The following is a 19742-nucleotide window of genomic DNA, read 5'->3' as shown; positions in this document are numbered from 1 at the left end:
TGTGCTCCTTCTTGACCATCGGAGGTTTCCGGAAGTTTCTCGGAGTGTGGCTGCTTGGGATGGAGTGGGGTCCCGGCGGGACGGACCCGGTGGCTTGCGAGTCGGGGGATGTTCGCCGGGCCTGGATGTGTGTCAGGAGAGTTCTTCCTGCATGTCCCAGCCGCAAGGTAATCCGCTTATATCCCGCAAGGGACAGAGCGGGGGCCATATGTTTGGTGTTATAGTCATCAAGGGTACGCGAGTGGGCCTTCGGCTCACATCGAAAGCCCATATCGATGATGTTTCGTTGAATGGTTCGCACGCTGACACTTGTTGATGTCCCAGCATTGAAATCTGCAGCAATTTGCGGAAGGGTCGTACGCCTGTCACGTTTAATGATTCTCGTCAGTCCCGTTTTTGCATGATCTTTTTCCGGCCGCAGCGATGTCGTAGATTTAATTGTTTTACCGGATTCCCGATATTCACGGTACACTCGTGAAATGGTCGTACGTGAAAATCCAAATTTCATCGCTACCTCGGAGATGCTATGTCGTTCCCATCTCTCGTGCGCCGACTATAACACCACGTTCAAACTCACTTAAATCTCGATAACCTGCCATTGTAGCAGCAGTAACCGATCTAACAACTATGACAGATACTTGTTGTGTTATATAGGCGTTGCCGACAGCAGCGCCGTACTCTGATTGGTTCCATATCTCTTTATTTGCATACACATGCCTGTACCAGTTTTTTTTGGCTCTTCAGTTTACAACGGTGCCATTAATCAATAATTACACTTCACTCATGGTTAGAGAAATTGACGGCAGATGACAGCACTAAACATAGCAAGCATTACACAGAAACAAACTTTAAATTAGGTTTGCAACGCGTACACACACATGCTATTAATACTACTAAACCAGATATGCACTTGGTCCATATTCCTCTGCGGAACTTTTAACAAATTGGTACATGTTGGAATGTGTGTGTACGTATAGTGAACCTTCCGTGAAGTTCGTTATTGTGCAATTCTTGTTATGTGTAGTGCTGCCATCTGCAATCAATTTTTTTAACTATGTGTTTTTCTCAGCTCATAGTGATTGAAGTGTAATGAATGAATAATTATACCGAACTTTTTTTTAGTGGCTGTAAGAGCAATACTTTTTGGCCTGTTGCTCTCTGATCGAGACTTTTTAACGGGGAGATCCGCTCGCATTCGCGCCTCGAAGTTGAGAACCGCAGAAAACCAACTTCAGCTGACCACCACTGCATCGACGGTGGGGTTTGAATCCGGATCCTCGCGATGCGAGTCCGTAACTATGACCACTCGACCACCACAGCAGCGATGTACACACACATACGGTTAAATTGCAGTAAATATATAAATATATATATAGACAAAGAGAATGTATGTATATATAGTTATATATACAGTCGAATCCCGTTTTAACGAATACCGTTATAGCGAAAATCTCGTTTTAACGAACACTTTCCTAATTCCCCCAGATAAGGTTGCATAGGAACAATCTAAAAACTTGGAATTTCTTTATAACGAAGTGATTTCTCCGGTCTCCTTGAGTTCGTTATAACGGGATTCGACTGTATATATAAAAAGTTCCTGGATCAATGATCCAGACAAAGAAAGAGAAAGAAAAAAAATGAGGGCTATATATATAGAGTGTGTGAGAGAGTGAAAAGAAGTTTTTTTTTTATAAATATCGCCAAGAGGCACGAGAGGCAATTAGTAGCCAACTGTTGCAATTTTTAGTAATTTTTGCGGTTTTGTTGCACGCCGCTGCTATTTATTTTCTCTCTTAATGTGTTTCTGTGTGAGATGTGTGGACTTTTTCATGATTCCTTTGAGGACGACACCTTGGGATCCTTTCCTTGTTAGTACTGATTGGTTAGTAATTTTCTATAACGCTCATATTCGTAGAGTTATTCTCAGGCTCCATAGAATCCGCATTGGCGTTAGCATTGGTGTTGTTGTTGAGAGTCTGAGCGACGATGTTGTGGATGACCCTCATGGCCTTCGGATTCATCTGTATGACGACAACAGTATAAGTGACTAGCGCAGCGCTGACGTTCAGTATGAAACCCTTGTTGATGCAGAAGAAGTTCCAGCCGCTCAGTCCGATAGTCGGCGAGGTCAACCTGTTCAGAAAGAACTGTAGCTCGACTTTCGTGTCCAAGTCCAACCTGGAGGTTCGCAGCGTCAGGGCGTGGACGGACGGGAGCGAAGCGTGGGCTTCTTGGCTGACCCTGGCAGCGGTGGCGCACGCACCCAGGAACCATATAACGGAATATATGACCTTCAGGCTGAAGAAAACGACGTCGTCCGTCGTTTTGTTCTTCAGTAGAGTGTCGTCGGTGAACAGCTGGGTTATATCCAAACACATGGTGACTATGAGCAACAGGAACCAGAAGAATATGGTCTTGCCCAACATGGCGTCCGCATACGCGACCAACGTGCAGAGCTTCTCGTGGTGAGAGCGAACTCTGGTGAACTCTCCGGAAAGGTCGGCAGTCTGGTTGACCAGACTTACTATGGACCGATTGTGTTCCGTGTACGCCTCCGCCAACAATATGCATATGGACATGAACAGTGCTGGAGCGAATATCAACGCACCCTGTATGAAAAATACTTCCAGGCTGTGGATTATAGCAACGCAAATATAAGCCGCCAGGTCACTGTAATGTTCTGGGGGCTTGGTGTAGAACACGTTCTGGTACTGCAGTGGAGCTGGCGTGTTGTCCAGAACGCAGAGTACCGTTATCCAACGAGACATGAGGTATATCCATCCTACCACGGTTATAGCGATTATACGACGGCAGCAGCCTCTGAGAGAGTTTCTGAAAATAAAGTGATATGTAAAAAATTATCGTCTGTATACACTATCCAATATCAATTAAAATAATTAAATACAGTAAAATTTGGTTATAACGCCACTTCGACTATAACGCCAATGATTGACAGTCCGAACTGGTTCTCATAGATAATAATGTTAATGAAACTTGCTTATAACGTCGATAAAAACCCATCCACCTCGGATATAAGGACACATTTTCCGTTACTTTTGTTTCCGTTTCAATGACGTTTTTCCAAGCTCCTAAGATTAGAGCTGACATTCAGGGATTGTTCTCGTGTTTTTCTATTTATACTTAACGTGGAGTGAAAGATTTAATCCACGTTTTGATGTTCCTATTTGTTGTTCATGGACATCACCACTACGAAACATTTCCGTATATTTTTCCCTTCAATCTATTTTTTTACAAAAATGTCCCGTTTTTCAACGAAGTTTGCTTTAATTCCTAATCTTTACTAGAATCAGGAATGAAGGTAATTTGGATAATTTCTAAATTGTGTTATAATGAAAATTATGGCATTAAATATTTTTCTCACATAATAACGGAGAGTTTATCTTTTTTCCCATTATATACAATATTTGATAACTTCATCCATATTTGGCAATATGGCGAGAATCAGTGATGTCCCGTATTAATTTTATTTTAATTTCCTCGTATTTTCCACTATCAAATTGGCCACCTTAATCATAAAGAAAACTTCCTGCAAAATATATGACTGCTTCTGATTATATTATTCGTCAAAAAAGGTCTTGAAAACGTCAACCTCGGTTGTATCGACACCCCGGTTATGACGACAAAATTTCGTGAGATCATCGATGTCGCTATAACCAAGTTTGACTGTATTGAATTGCGGCTTCCAATGTTTAGTAAGCCGTTTCTCAGCTGTCAGTTTCAATTGTTCGACCAGAGGGCGGAACAATAATAACACAGCTCAAATATCACGAATTTTTAGTGTTGGAGGGGGGGGGGGGACGTAATACAAGTTATAACATCTGACATCTTCAGTTGTTTGGAAACTTTGGAATGTATAGGGTGCACACATATATATTATTTTATTTTGCTTGTATGTATTACTATCTCTGAAATGTTTGGCAGTTGTGGAATGTGTATGGGATGCACATGTGTACTATTGCATGTTGTATCTTAAACATATTGCAAATATGCTTACAGGTGATGGCTTTACGGTTAGAAATCCCATAGGATATGGACCGAGCCCTCACACGGTTAGGTAGTTAGTTAGTTGTTGAAATGTGGTTCATCGGCACTATTAACACGGGATTCTTCAGCAGCCAAAGATATTGACAATCGACTACCCGGATGGTTTCTTTCTCTGCAACCCGGAACCCCGGAAGAAAAAAAAGAGGGAGGTTTGTCTCTCTGCAAGCTCCTAGAGATGAGTAGGAAAAAGAGTAGGAGGCTTGCGAGCTTCAAGAAATGAGTAGGAAGCTTGCATGCTCATAGAAATGCGAAGAAATCTTGCAAGCATCTACACATGAGTAGAAAGCTTACATGTGCTTCTACATAGTATGTGGGAGAGGCTTGCGAGCTTCGAGAAATACAGGAGAAAAAAAAAAAAAAAGGCAAATTATTAGATTCTGAAAACGCAATAATATTTTTTTTTACTTCTCAGAATATAATACAGGGTTCCAGGGGCATAGACAGAAATTTCATTCGGGGGGGGAACCAAATTGATAGAACAATAGACTTGGCCATCTTTTTCCCTTTTTTCAGCCATTTTCTCACATTTCGGGGGGGGGGGGCTCTGGTCCCCGCTACGTCCTCTAAGGGTTCTCAAAAAAATCTGCTTGGATATTTCCCTGACCAAAACTCACAAATTTACGACTTTCCCTGATGTAAACACAAAACTTTTCTTGATTGAAATTCAAACAAAGTTCCCTGACTTTCGCCGACCGAAACTCTAAAATTTTCGTGACTTTCTCCGACTAAAACACGAAAATTTCCTTAACTTTCCCTAACCAAAAGTCAAAAATTTCCCTGACTTTCCTCGACTCACTCAGAAATGTTAATTTCACCTGAGCAAAATTCAAAAAATTTCCTTAACTTTTCCTGACCAAAACTCAAAACCTTACCGACTAAAAAGCAGAAATTATCGACTTTCCCCGAACGAAACTGAAAAAAAATGTTCGTGACAAAAACTCAAAAATTACCGGCATTTCAGTGACCAAAACAGAAAAAGTATTTCCTGATCAAAACTCAAAAATTCCTCCTCGACCAAAACAAAAACTTTGATTAACCAAAACTCAAAAAATATCCCTGACTTGGAAAAATAAACCAAATATTTCCCATTTTCCCCTGAGCATTTTTAATTTCTCTGACTTTACAGGTGACTAGGAACCCTATAACAATAATTAGGTTGATTTAATTTCAAAAGATAATTATCTCGATACCTTGACCAATGAAGATACTTGAAAGTCAAATCCAATCTATCGACGGTTCGACGCAATTCCTTGATGTTGCAAATCAGGAAAATCGTAGCAAGACCAGCGTTGGTCGTCGTCAGTAGAACCGATATGTACTCGAAAGCGATGCTGTTGTTGGCCACCATATTCCCGATGCAAGAACCAAGATACAGCAACCTGAACGCCATGACCAGAGCGGCCCACAAACGACACGGCAAGGACGAGTGGTGCACGGGCACCCCGATAACTTTCAACGAAATGTAGACGGGCTTCAATATCTTTGCACAAGCCCATTGTTCCGAAGTCGTTGTTTGATGGTCTCCATTCCTGTAAGTGAGATCGTTGCTGCCGCGAGTCTTGCCACTTGGAGTGATTTTGTACATCGGGGATTTTCTCCTCCTTCTGGTGTGGAGCGGACAGTAGATGGTCAGAGATCGATGGTCATTCATCCGTCCATCGCAAATCGGACAGGACTGCTGTCACGTTCACTCGGACTTTCCTCGGATCCGAATCATTAACTCCACCCCCCCCCCCTTCTCCCTCTCTCTTCCTTCGATCGTCTTGACCATGAGCGAATCGTCTTGTCCGATTCTTTCGTATCCACGGGGGTTTTTTCTTTTATCGTCAAGTGACGCCCCATTAGTGATGTTTATGGGTCTCCCTTCGAATCATCAGTAAATAATTCTCAAGGATTGTTTCGTGTTGCTCGACCTTTCCTCAGAATCTGGCATCATTGTGCGCTCACTCCTTTAGGATTAACTAATTCAAAAGCATTTTTAGGCGTTTAAATAACAAATTTTTTAATGGGCAAAGGTGGCTTAAGTGGGGGTGCAAAGGGTGCTGTGCACCCGTGCAGCAGGTTGAAAGGAGCGGCATCGTAGAGTTTAGTTACACTACAACAATTAAAAAAAATGCCAACAGTAAAAATTCACATGGCATCGCGCTTTTGAGCCAGTGCCGTCTTAACGCGTGGGCCCACCCAAGCACCGCCCGGGGCCTCAAGAAAATGATATCTAGTTAAAATTTACCAGGTAGAGCCTCAGAAAAATCACTTGGCCCGGGGGCCAATGATGCTCTTAAGATGGCCCTGTTTCGAGCCATACCTCAACGACGGAGATGTTAAGAAAGGCCTCGTATTGGCAATACCAGAAAAAAGAATGTTAATCTATGAGGGGTGGCTCAAAAGACAAAATCTCTATCCTTGCGGGACTTTTTTTTTTTTTTGGCACCTCCTGCCTCTACTCACCTGTTTCAAAATTTATCCCAACAAATTTCCTAACAAAAAAAAAAAATTTATTAATTTTTTTCCGCCCTTTCATCTCAGATTTGGCATCCCTCTAGACCGGACAGAGAAATAATTTTCTTTATATTTTCAGGTCAGTTAAACATTTTTCACTTATTCACCTCGGATTTAGCATCCTTCTTGAGCGGTGCCCCGGTAATCTATCACAAGGAGTAAGTGGACCGTATTGGTGCCCTCACCTGGTATTTTTTGTAGAAGGGTCAAACTGAAGACAAAGGAAGAATTCGGCTGCCCACTTATCCGGTCCCTGGAGCGCTAGAGGAAACGCCTTTTAAATAAATTTCTTAATGAAAATCGCCTCGATATACATAATTTTAACAGGATAAGTAAATGTGAGGTGATGGTTCATCAATAAATGCTGTTTTGTCTGGCCTTATCAAAGAACAGAAAGATAATTCTGGTCCAAAAATCGGAAAAAATTTTTAGGAAGCGGAATATATGGTCACGAGCATTTTTCTCAATAAGTAATTATGTGTGGCTTTATTCTGAAAAAAAAAACAACTCAGGTTTATCTCCATATCCCCTAGGCCAGTGGTTCTGAACCGGTGCCTGAACGGACACTCTCAGTAATATTTGAAGAAAAGAAATATTATAAATATTTTTGTATAATAAAAATAAATCAGTAACTTCGATGAATAAATAAAAAATAGGCCTAAGGGGCTCCGCCATAGAAATTATATACCAGAAACGGCTCCGCGAGTCAAAAAAGGTGGATAACCGCTGCCCTAGCCCGTCAAACCGAAAGACACCATGGGCCACATCGCCATATGGCAATATCGGTTCATTGTCCACACGGACTGGATACCTCTGGCAATTTATTCATAAAAAAGCATGCATTACAAAATATACATTATAATCATAACAACTATAAAATTATAATCTAAGTGTAAAATCATAATCTAAGTGTAATCTAAGTGTAAAATCATAATCTAAGTGTAATCTAAGTGTAAAATCATAATCTAAGTGTAAAATCATAATCTAAGTGTAATCTAAGTGTAAAATCATAATCTAAGTGTAATCTAAGTGTAAAATCATAATCTAAGTGTAAAATCATAATCTAAGTGTAATCTAAGTGTAAAATCATAATCTAAGTGTAAAATCATAATCTAAGTGTAATCTAAGTGTAAAATCATAATCTAAGTGTAAAATCATAATCTAAGTGTAAAATCATAATCTAAGTGTAATCTAAGTGTAAAATCATAATCTAAGTGTAATCTAAGTGTAAAATCATAATCTAAGTGTAATCTAAGTGTAAAATCATAATCTAAGTGTAATCTAAGTGTAAAATCATAATCTAAGTGTAATCTAAGTGTAAAATCATAATCTAAGTGTAATCTAAGTGTAAAATCATAATCTAAGTGTAAAATCAATTGCGAGATCACAAATCTACGTATACAATCGGAAATCAAACATATAATCCTATATATTCCATATTAAATCTTAATTCGAATATAAAGTCCTAAATCACATATTGAAATCAATAATAAAAATCAGATAAAATGCATAATCGATTTCATCCTCAATTTAAATCGTTCGATTTCCATGACATTGTCTTGTGCTATCAGTCAGTCTTCTTTGTAGTTGATCAGTTTCTTTTTTCTTTGTGAGCGGTGAGGTGGTGCAGTTTGTATTTGTGCTATAGGCTGATAAGGCGTCCGTGGGATCACTTTGTCTTCATTGTCTTCTATCCATCTAGTTATTTTCTTGACTTTATTTATTCTACTTTTGTTTTTAAAAATCTCTCTGATCCAGAGTGTGGCATTTCCAGCAGCGGGCACAGCCATGTGCTTTAGATGTGCAGTTAATTTACATGTTGTCACGTAATGGATGGGAGTGCCGATTTCACCACAAAGGCAATGATCTGTTCCTCGTTTTTTGAAGCGGTGAAGGTAATTTGGAAACGGTCCGTGATTGGTTGTAAAAAAATACAAGTTCTCTGATCCAATTTTTTGTTTTTTTTTTTGGGGGGGGGGTGATGCCGAGAGGTATGTATAATATACACATACACAGGGTCGGTGTACCCGGGGGGGATTGCACGTATACCTTCATGCGGAAGTTAACAGTTTTCGTTTCCAGGGGCCCTTGATATGGATCTCATTGTTTTTTTGCTGCTTTAACGCTGACAAATTTGAAGATCGAGATAAAACCAGTCTAGGGCCCCACTAAAATTATGCGAATTGGTGTCCCGGGTAATTGGTTGGGGGCCCTGGATTTTATTCGTTGGTAAAATGAATACAAATGAAAATTTTTCATGGCACTCACAGCGGGGGATGGTCGACAAGCTTCCAAGTCGGGGGCCCCCATGTTTACAGGTTTCATTTTGGGAGCCCTGGATGAATCTCATTTTTTTGTTGTTGTTTAACATAGTAGAATTTGCAACAGCGGAAGACAGAAAAATCCAGTCTGGATTCCCCACTAAAAATCTGCGTATTTTGTCCCCCTACTGGATGGGGGGCGGTTCACGGAACCTTTGCCCCCGATATTTCGCCTCCGACATCTCGCCCCTGATCGCATGAGTGACCAAGTGAATGAATACATGAGTGATCGAGTGAATTGAAAATTTATCCCCGGACATTTCACCTGCCTGACCATATGAGTGACCCAGTGAGTGATCATATGAGTTACTCAGTGAGTAATCAAGTGAATCGGAAATTGACCCCCTGTCATTTTGCCTACCTTGACCGTACGCGTGACCGTATGAGTGAATATGTGAATGATAGTGTGAGTGACCACACCGGTGTGAGTCGTAAATTTGGAAAAAATATTTTATGCTTAAACTGAAAATTCTAAATTCTTAGAATCCATTAAAGTGTGAGTCACTTGGTCACTCAGTGCTACGTAACCACCTATAAAAATGGAGGGGATGAGGAGGATCATCTTTGCAGACACTTCACCCTCGCACTTTGCCAATCACTCAATCGCTCACTCTGTCAATCACTCAATCGCTCACTTTGTCAATCACTCAGTCGCTCACTGGGTCAATCATACGGTCATTCACTTTATCAATCTGTTACTGTCCACTTTTATTGTATCATCGAGAACATAACATGTTGAATCAGCGTTATCTTCAGGTCTGTCTAGTCACAAAAAATTCTCTCGCGCAGTCCCCGCACTTGGCGACCGTTGGCCACAGTCTTTGGTGAGCCGCCGCAAATCTTTTGGTCACTCATGCAGTCATTCACTTTATCAACAATCTTTCGGTCACTCATGCAGTCATTCACTTTATCAACAATCTTTCGGTCACTCATGCAGTCATTCACTTTGTCACACATTCACTTATGCGTTCCATCACTCAGTAACTCCCTTGGTCACTCACACGGTCAGTCCCTTGATCACTCACTTGAACACTCGTACCGTCACTCACTTGGTCACTCACGCAGTTAACCACTCGGTCACTCATGCAGTTAACCACTCGGTCACTCATGCGGTCAGTCACTCGGTCACTCATACAGTTAATCACTCAGTCTCTCCCTCGATCACTCATATGCTCAATCACTCAGTCACTCGCAAATTTATTCAAGCATTCACTGTGTCTTTCATTCCGTCAGCCACTCGGTCACTCATACGCTCAATCATTCACTAGGAAACTTACACCAGTATTTAATTAGCCACTCACTTGGTCACTCATTCGGTCAGTCACTTATTCACTCAAATTCCATCGCTCAATTCCTCCCTTTGTCACTGACACGGTCAATCCCACTATCACTCACTTGATCAGTCATACAGTTAATCACTTGGTCGCTCATGCGGTCATTCATTTGCTCACTCATACGGCCATTCGGCCAGTCACGTGGTCACTCATACGGCCATTCGGTCAGTCACGTGGTCACTCATACGGTCATTCACTCATAAAGTCAATTGCACACTAGTTGATACGGTCATTCACTCATAAAGTCAATTGCACACTAGTTGATACGGTCACTCACGTGGTGAGTCATTCTGCCACTCGCTCAGTCATTTGTACGGTCACTAACGCACTCCTACAGTTCATTTCACACTCACTTGGTCACTCATACGGTCACTCGATCATTCACACGGTCACTCATACAGTAAATCACTTATACGGTCACTCATACGTTCAGGGCAGGTGAAATGTCAGGTGTGAATTTTTCGGGGGCCAAACGCACCAGGGGCAAAATGTACCGGGGCGAAATTTCCGGGGGCCAAATGTAACGGGGACGAAACGTTCCAGGGGCGAGATGTCGGGGGCGAAAGTTTCGGATCCCATGGGGGGCCCTGGATTTCATTCATTGTAAAATTGATAAAAATGAAAAATTTTCGTGGCCTCTCACAGGGGGGTGTCACACAAGCTTCCAGGTCAGGTCCCCATGGAAATGTTGACAGGTTCTAATTCGGGGCCCCTGGATTTATCTCATAGATTTTTGTTGTTTTAAATTGTAAAATTTGCAACACATCGGTAGCCCGAGGTATATCCAGTCTGGGTCCCCCACTAAAATTCAGCGAATTGAATCAGGGGACCTCCATGGGGAAGTTTTCTGGGGGTACTTGATGAATCTCATTTGTTTTTGGTTGCTGTATTATTGTAAAATTCGCTTCTTCCGTAAGCTGGTGCTTTCATACGTCCCTTTCCATAGCATGCTGATGAAGTGGGACGAAATATACAAGATATGTTGTGAAGAGAAGTGGAGGGGAGGGGGGTTGGCCGCCAAAGCCCCCCTAGTATCAATATAAATAGAGGAGTCCCACAAGGATCTATATTGGGTTCTTTACTTTTTTAATTTTTATTCATAATCTTTGTAATTTAGAATTTGACGGTTCCATGAGATCACTTATGCCGATGATTCTGTATTAATGTATTCATGTGATGATCTTGACAGCCTTAAAAATCATATTAACCACGATTTGATATTAATTCAAAAATGGTTCTATGTGCTAATGATTTAAAATTAAATTTACAGAAAACAAAATACGTTAATTTCAATCTTATGCAATCCGATTTACATCTTAATCTTAAATTTCACACCCTTGCTTGTGATTTGTCATTGCGATTCAATTGAAGAAGTAAATAGTATTAAATTCTTGGATTTAAATGCAGACAGCAATTTAAAATGAAAATCTCATGTCCATGAATTACTTAAAAAACTTTGTTTTGTTTTATATAATTTTTATTATATAAGTAAGAAAAGTTCCCGCTAATTTCTTAAAAGACCTGTACTATGCTTGGTTTTATTCACTTATAAATTATGGTACAATTATATATGGGGGTGGTGATTATAAAAAAACTATCCCGACATATGGACCCCTAACTATCATACCATTCACAGAAACTGAATGAAATTTTGGCATAAGGTATTTTGAGGTACGCGCTCAAGAATGATATGGAAAACAACAGTGTCACTCTAACAGTTACGGTTACAGTGAGAAAATTTCGAAAATATCAAATGGCAACACCAAGTTTTTTTGTATTGGAATGTGATCTCCATACTGAAAAACACTAAATAGCGTTGGAATGGCACCTGTAGCACGAAAATCCCCGGAGCTAGGCAAGGAAGAAGGACTTTGCCGTGCACCAGAGCATTAATGTTCGTTTCATTCGTCACACCGTTTCTTCGGCTGAGATCCCACAAGGCCTGATTAGTCCTCCACAAGGTCATGTGGAAAACACAATAAAATGCTTTATTTTATGCTGCTTCTCTGTCCTTATTGGTTGTCCTCACTTTTAGCCTATCTACCGCCGGTGATTTTCATGCTACAGTTGCCGTTCGAACGCTATTTAGGGTTTTTCACAATGGAGATCACATTCCAATACAAAAAACTTGGTGTTGCCATTAGATATTTTCGAAATTTTCTCACTGTAACCGTGACTGTTAGAGCGACACTGTTGTTTTTTTATAATCACCCTGTATATATAACTAATTTATTACCTTTATTTTCAATCCAGAGAAGAGTTTTAAAAATTTTATAAGTCGGAGTCAGTCTCTTTCTTCTACAATTTTTAGAAATCTTAATCAACTCTTTTTGCGCCATAATGCTCTTTTTCGAATTATTTTTTTCTTAAACCGTAATAAAGGCTTATGCAGTTTAAAAGATAACATTTGATAGCAAAGATATCATAGCGGAATGCAGTTAAAAGATGTTTCCGAGCGAAGACCTCATATGTGATTTACCGTATTCCTACTTTCAGGAAAGAAATTTTTCGTAAACATTTTTGTTATTTAGCTCCGAAATTATATAATTCACTACCACAAGAAATACAAAATATACCCACACACGCGGAGAACTTAAAAAAATCATTATTCAAATTATTAATATCAATAGACGATGTAGACTCTTGACCTGTAGGAGGAGCAATAAAATTTATTCACTTTAGCTGTACCACTTTAATTGTGTATATTTTTCAATTAAAAAAAAAATGTTGTTGTTTGTGTTGTCTATGTGTGAGTTTAATTTTTTCCACATTTTTTATTTAATATTTTCTTTATTTTACATTTCTCGTCACGCATTAAGAACTTTGTCTTTTTTGTGCTATGTGTGTGTTTTTTCGTTCTTGGTTTTTTATCTTTACGTATTTTTTTTATGACATTGACAATTTTGTCTCGTTTATGTTGTATACGTGTCTTTTTTTAAATGTTTCTGTTCATGTCGTATGCTTTACATATTTCATTTCATTAATATTATTTCATGTAAATTTTCAACCATCCGTACAGGCATCACAGCCTCTGGATGATAAATATGTTTTAAAAACTAATCTAAATCTTTGAAAATGAATAAATTTGATTTGATCTCATAATTAGATGCAATTCAAAAAAATGTAAATCAACACAAAAAATAACGTAAATTGAATATTGACGAAAATTGGAAACAAATTAAAAAAAATTTCAGATTTAATGAAAATTTGAAATGAATGAAAGGAAAAAAATTCAAGAACTAATGAGAATTCGGAATTGATAAGTGAAATAGTCGAAAATTCATGAGAGAAATCATTCCAAGATTAATGAAAATTTGGATTGATGAAAATCAAAAATCAATGAAAATTCAAATTTGATTTTTATCAAATCGAGAGAGATAATCCGGTCCGTCGCACTATAATTTTCTCAACAGGTCCTGTGTCTGGTAAGGGAGGTCGTGTTTATTCCGCTCGAATCGTAAAAATTTATTTGTCCCCCCCCCCCCCCCCCCGTCAATCAAGATAAAACTACACAAGTTGAAGTTTACAATTAAATTACATATTTTATAATATCTAAAAGAAAATACAACGAGAAAAAAATGATGTTCGAAAATGAACACAGTAGAACAATTATTTATAATGTGAGGAAAGCAGAGAGCAGTAGCTAGAAGCTAGTAATAATCGAGGGCATTATACTGAGAAATTTCTCAGTGGGAGGAAACAAAGAACGATTCCATTATTATTAAAGTGGCTCTGAACTATCTTTAATGAACCCAACCAAATCCCTTGAGGCTGGTTCGTTGAGAATTAAAAGCAAGACGAACGGTATCCTCTCACGAACGGTTCGATCTTACGTATCAAAGTACGTATATACTGTATTTAGCTTGATCTAAGTTCCGCATAATATTTACACATACGTACGTATTTTTTGTTACTTTATCATCAGTTTGATACATGGCTCGAGTAGGACAAGGTCTCTTAATCGCCATTGATGTCACCAGGATCAAATATATCCAGAAGTAAATGAATGAATCAGGTTAGACTGACGATCTACTTTGAGGTACATACGCTTCCTCCAATTGATCAGACAGTATTAAAAAATAAAAAGAAACACCATCATCTCTCTCTCTCTTTATGGGGAATATGGAATAACAATCTCCTGTATGCAATCTTTTATGCTTTTCTACATCAGTCGATCTAATAGCAGAATAAGGACAGTATGGACAATAATGTTTCTTCTCTTTTGGTTGCCACCGATCAGTATGAAATTCCTCTGTGAGAGAGAAGAAGAGCTATAAATATTTGACACTTTTTTTTATATGAAAATTATGAAGATACAAAACAAAATAATGGAACACACTTTTTTTTTACGACTAATCAGAAATATAAATGCAACAAAAGCACAGAGCACTGGTGTTAATTGAAAATTAATTTATTGATTTTTTTTCTCAAAAACTCAAGATTCATTTCAAGGTAAAAATTAAAAAAATCTCCAACTTTCCTCTCGGAAAAAAATAAATACAAACAGCAATCAGTTAAAATGACAAAAATGATGGAAACACTGCAATATGGAATAACAATTTGGGGTTGTGACTAAAACGAATCTACTTCCAATCATAAACATCATAATTTTTTTAAAATTTCTACGCTATTCAAATTCAATTAGTGATTCTACTGTAAAACTTATCCTAGGTGTACGACAATTAGTTTTCTACAAATTGGTCCTCTTCCCGCATAAAAATAAATATTGTGTTCTACAGAAAACAAAACGTCTTTGAGAAAGACCAGGTGAAATTCCTCTACATAAAAAAAGAAATATATATTTCGTAAACATTTTTTCCGTTTACACACTAGAAATTTAAAATGCATTACCCCCCCCCCCTCCCCAATGATTTTTTAATTAATAATTCATACTGTGCATTAAAAAAAAAATTGTTTCAAAAAATATACTATACCAACCAACCATTTCTAATATTGAAGCTTATTTTTAGAACACAATTATTTCTTTTTTGGCTTTTCACTGGCAATCATGTTCATTATATACACCATTTTCCCTTTTTGTGAAACACTTATATTTCTACTTTGTTCAATTGTTGTCTGATCACATACTGTGTGTGTGTGTGGGGGGTATATTTCCCCTTTTTCCACAATTTTGTTTTTTTGTTCCTTTTTTTTCAATATATTCCATATAATCTATATTCTCTACTGATTAATAATTTGCTTATAAACACTGTTTAAACATCAACTGTTTCTAACTTTATTGTGGTGGTCAGTAGGCCTATGGATAAGACCACTCCTTGACCAATCATAAATATGATTTTCGTTTGTTTTTTTTTTTGCATTCTAATCATGTTTCTGCACTTATTTGCTTACTTGTATCTGCAATTTATTGTGTCTACAATTTGATTTGAATAAATTTGAAAAAAGGCTGATAGTAGATAATTATTAATAATTGTACAAAAACCATGATTCTCACCGTATAGGAATTGTTGCATGGCCCTTTCTATAGTGAATATAAAGCACAAAAGAAAGAGATGAGATCTGTCTGGAGCCCTGTCATCCCCACCTTGTGGCCATGAATTATCGTACTTTGAAACAAATGTTTGGATCTATAATTTTGTACACAGCTTACTCAATCTAACATATAATAATATAAACAATCCAAACTAAATGTGAGACCGTGATATTATTGTGTACACCAGTTTCTTAACTTTTTTACCTTGCGGTAGCCTTGTAATGAAGAATCTATTCTTGGGAGCTCTGATCTGTTAAAGTTTTTGTATAAAAGATGTCATAAAGCAGGACAATACCTTGCAGATACAATGTAATACATCCTAGAACCAGAACCACTGATGGTCTGTGAGAAAACTTTGTGATCTGTGCAAAAATGTTAACATTTCATTTGCAATTTCCTTTTATACATGTTTTATTATATTTTCAATCTTACCTACCCTACACAGGAGAAAATGAGTTTTACAGAAAAGTTATATGAAAACTTTTATTCAACTTGTGAAAAGTTTTACAAAAATATAAAAAATAGAAACAAAATATCTCTCTCCTATACATATTCATGGAGAAAAAAAATTAATCGGAAAGAGAATAATACATACATCTTACAATTTAGTAGCATATATTCATACATCAATATGTTTAATTTTTATAAATTTTGAACACAGAATCAGATAAACATGCATGTCATAATATATATATCCCTTTAAGGCGGGAAAATTTTTTTAAAGACACGAATGTTTGTTAAGTATTTCACCTGCACGATCGATTGAGCTTAAAGGGATAGAGCACTGAATATAAATTATCTTGTATTCATTTCATAAGATATTGCCTACAAAAATATGAATCCTCTTTCTATAACAAAATCTAAAAACTAATTACATTTTCATGAATAAGCATATGCCTTTTCAAGTGATAGTTTGTAATGAATGATTTATTGCAGTTATCACATCGATGAGGTTTTTCTCCTGTGTGCGTCATTATGTGCCTTTTTAAATGTGTTGATCTGCTAGAAGTATAAAGACAATATGGACAACCATGCTGCTTGTAGTTGAACCTTTGACTAGTCACTACTAATACATATATAAAAAAAACAATTCTTTAATTTAAATAAACGGGCATCATAACAGAAAAATAAACACATAAAAAACAGGAGTTGAATATGTAAATGATAATTATGGATATGTAAATTTAGCAAAAAACACAGTTTTGGAATCAGATATTTTGCATTCAGTTTTGAAATCGGATATTTTGCATTCAGTTTTGAAATCGGATATTTTGCATTCAGTTTTGAAATTGGGTATTTTGCATTCAGTTTTGAAATCGGACATTTCGCATTCAGTTTTGAAATCGGATGTTTCACATTCATTTGTAAAAAAATCTTCAAACCAAATATTTTGCATTTGTTCACTAAAAACGACTTACGTCTTTAAAAAAAATACTTTTAGGAAAAAGTTTCTAGCAATACATTTGGGTGAAACATATAATTAACATTCCACAGACACAAACTTCATGTTAGGTTCCACAGAGGAATATGACAAGGTGCATGTGCAGTTTAATAGTTTGAGTACAAAGATGATTTAAGTGTTGTTGCCGCTTCAGATGGCCGAAATATCTGCTTCTGGGCTATCTCTTCTAAACTATGCTTCTAGGCTTCATTTATTGCATTGGAGGGCATGTATAGAGTCAATTTAGTTGAATAATTATCTGCTGCTGCGCTAGCATATTATACCCTTCTACACACAATTATCATTCTCACTATTTTCATTTGTCAAAATTTGTATTTTTTAAAAAATGCCCCTTGACTTTGGCACTCGAAAGATTTAAAGACCATTAACTTACTCTACAAAACTTGCATGAATAAGTAGTTTGATTGTTCCAAATTGTCAATTAGTTTAATAATTTTCTTAGGCCAGTGTGCACCCGCCTCACAGAACTAAAAAAAAATGTCGACCAAACACATATTATACGAATTAGAACTCAATACAAATTTTCCAAACTGAAGATAGTTACATGAACCAGTTAAGTCCCATACTTCGCAAAACAATTGCATACAAAAAGGTAATCTAGTTGTATGGAAGAGAATATTGGCTTTTGAGCACATAAGGACACAAGGTGCAAGTACTGAGCAAACTTATAAAAATTTTGCTTTAAAAACTGCAAATTATCAATATTAGATGAAAATGTAGTGAAAATTCAATTGAATTTTTTTCATCGAAGTTCACAAATTTTCCATTTATTTTGCAAATTTTCCATTTATCGCATAGATTTCCTAAACACGAAATTTACGTATCCCTAATGATAATAGATCAGTTGGAGTTATATAAGTGTGCGATCTCATGTTTCTTGCAATTGGAGTTTTGAGTGAATAATTTTCCACAATAACGACACTTAAATGGCTTTTCTCCAGTATGTGATCGTATATGTCTTCCTATATCTGATGTTCTAGTAGCCGAATAAGTACAGTATGGACAGTGATGCCTCTTCAGTTTCTGTTGCCATTGAACAGTATAAGGTCTCTCTGTGGGAGAGGGGAAAAAATTAATAATCATTTGTTTAATAATAAAAGTCATTAATGTAATAGAAAAAAATTTCTATATATAATTAGAATAAAAATTTATTTATCAATGATAGGAACCAATCATTCTCAGCCCCTCGTTGGGCATTTTGCCTGTTGTGGCCTTGTATTTGCAAAAAAGCACATATAGTTCTTACACATAAGATTATACACATTGATGGACTGCAGGGTGACCTTTTTTTCTTCAAAATAGTGAACTTTCCGCGTGCAGATTATGAGCAGGAAATTAAATAGTTGACAAATAAAACAAATTTAATACAACTAAAAAAAAGCTTCACTCCTTTATATTGTTTTAAACAGGGAATGACAAATCCTAGGTGCCAGGTAGCCATGACAGCTATAAAATTTGTATTAGCACCCAAAATTTTCTGTAGGTGATTGCTAAATTGGAGTCCATGAATGATACATTTTCATGACGGTATGTCTTTTAGCATAGGAAAGGGATATAGTCTTCTTGAGATTAAAATTTATCTTTTCTCCCTTGCTATGGTTTGAGGATTAAAAACAAGATATAGTATTACTATATGCACAGAAAAAAAAGTTGTTGGAAGAGGGGGAGAAAGAATCAAAAACAAGCTCCTTAGAATTGTTTTTCCATGAAAAACAAAACTTTTTCCCTTCATTTTCTATGTATTAATGATAGTACCAATTTTTGAAATTTATCTCTGCTAGTTCATCTCCAAATCATCAACATTTTCTGCCAAAAGACTATTATAAAGGCGTTAAAATAAATTTAAGTGAACATAAAAAACTAGTAGTCGTAAAACTTCAAAAGTAATCTCGATTGGTTGATGCAACATTTCTCTAGCAGTAAAGATTTTATTCAGTGACAGAGACTCAACTTGTATGTTAACCAAGTTTCCAAGTTGTAAATCAACAAACAAAACTTGATATATAACTTGTATTTATAACTTGACGTAAGCTATGATATATTTTTCATGACTTTGTAAATTATGTAAGTTAATTTCTTTTTATCTAATTAGCCATCTTATTTTATTCTTTTGCAGAATTTCATGATTCTCTTGACTTTTCCTAAGAGTAATATCAAATGACACTGAAATGAAAGGCACTTTAAGAGAAACAAAATAACAATAACATTCATAATGGTATCAAGCAATTTAATGCAGCTAAAGAACTACAGATCAACACAATATATTGCTACTTCTCTAATAGGAAGACAAAAAAATCTATTTGTATTCATGCATATGCATTTTTACAGTCATTAGGAAAACCTTATAGTCAAAAAATCAACTATATCATTTGGGAGAATGAAGTTATAGAATAAGAGATAATAGAATGCAAAAGTATGGTAATTGATCAGCGGAAACTAGCTAAGTGTGTCAATTCATGTTTCTTGCGATTAGAGTTCTGAGTGAATAATTTCCCACAATAACTGCATTCAAATGGCTTTTCTCCTGTGTGCTTCCTTATATGATATTTCAGATGTGCTTGATTAGT

At 36.9% G+C, this 19742-nt stretch overlaps 1 protein-coding gene across 1 annotated transcript; it reads right to left on the bottom strand.

Moving 5' to 3' along the window:
* Positions 1–1883: 1883 nt before the first annotated feature.
* Positions 1884–5650, bottom strand: LOC149083962 (uncharacterized). The gene is made up of 2 exons (XM_089235238.1): positions 5256–5650; positions 1884–2832 (listed from the first exon to the last, which is right to left on the bottom strand). Exons 1-2 carry the CDS (start codon positions 5648–5650, stop codon positions 1884–1886), a joined length of 1344 nt encoding a protein of 447 aa, XP_089091364.1.
* Between the last annotated feature and the right edge of the window lie 14092 nt (positions 5651–19742).

Source organism: Pholcus phalangioides, unplaced genomic scaffold (genome assembly GCF_987345545.1).
Source record: "Pholcus phalangioides strain wild (caught in Gottingen) unplaced genomic scaffold, Ppha-v1.0 ptg000008l_1, whole genome shotgun sequence".
Taxonomy (NCBI): domain Eukaryota; kingdom Metazoa; phylum Arthropoda; class Arachnida; order Araneae; family Pholcidae; genus Pholcus; species Pholcus phalangioides.
This window is presented reverse-complemented; position numbering and strand designations above follow the sequence as displayed.

Coding starts and splice junctions, on each gene's coding strand:
- LOC149083962 (XM_089235238.1), bottom strand. CDS start 5,650: ATGTACAAAATCACTCCAAGTGGCAAGACTCGCGGCAGCAACGATCTC. Junction 2,833..5,255: donor AAGTATCTTCATTGGTCAAG/GTATCGAGATAA, acceptor CTTTATTTTCAG/AAACTCTCTCAGAGGCTGCT.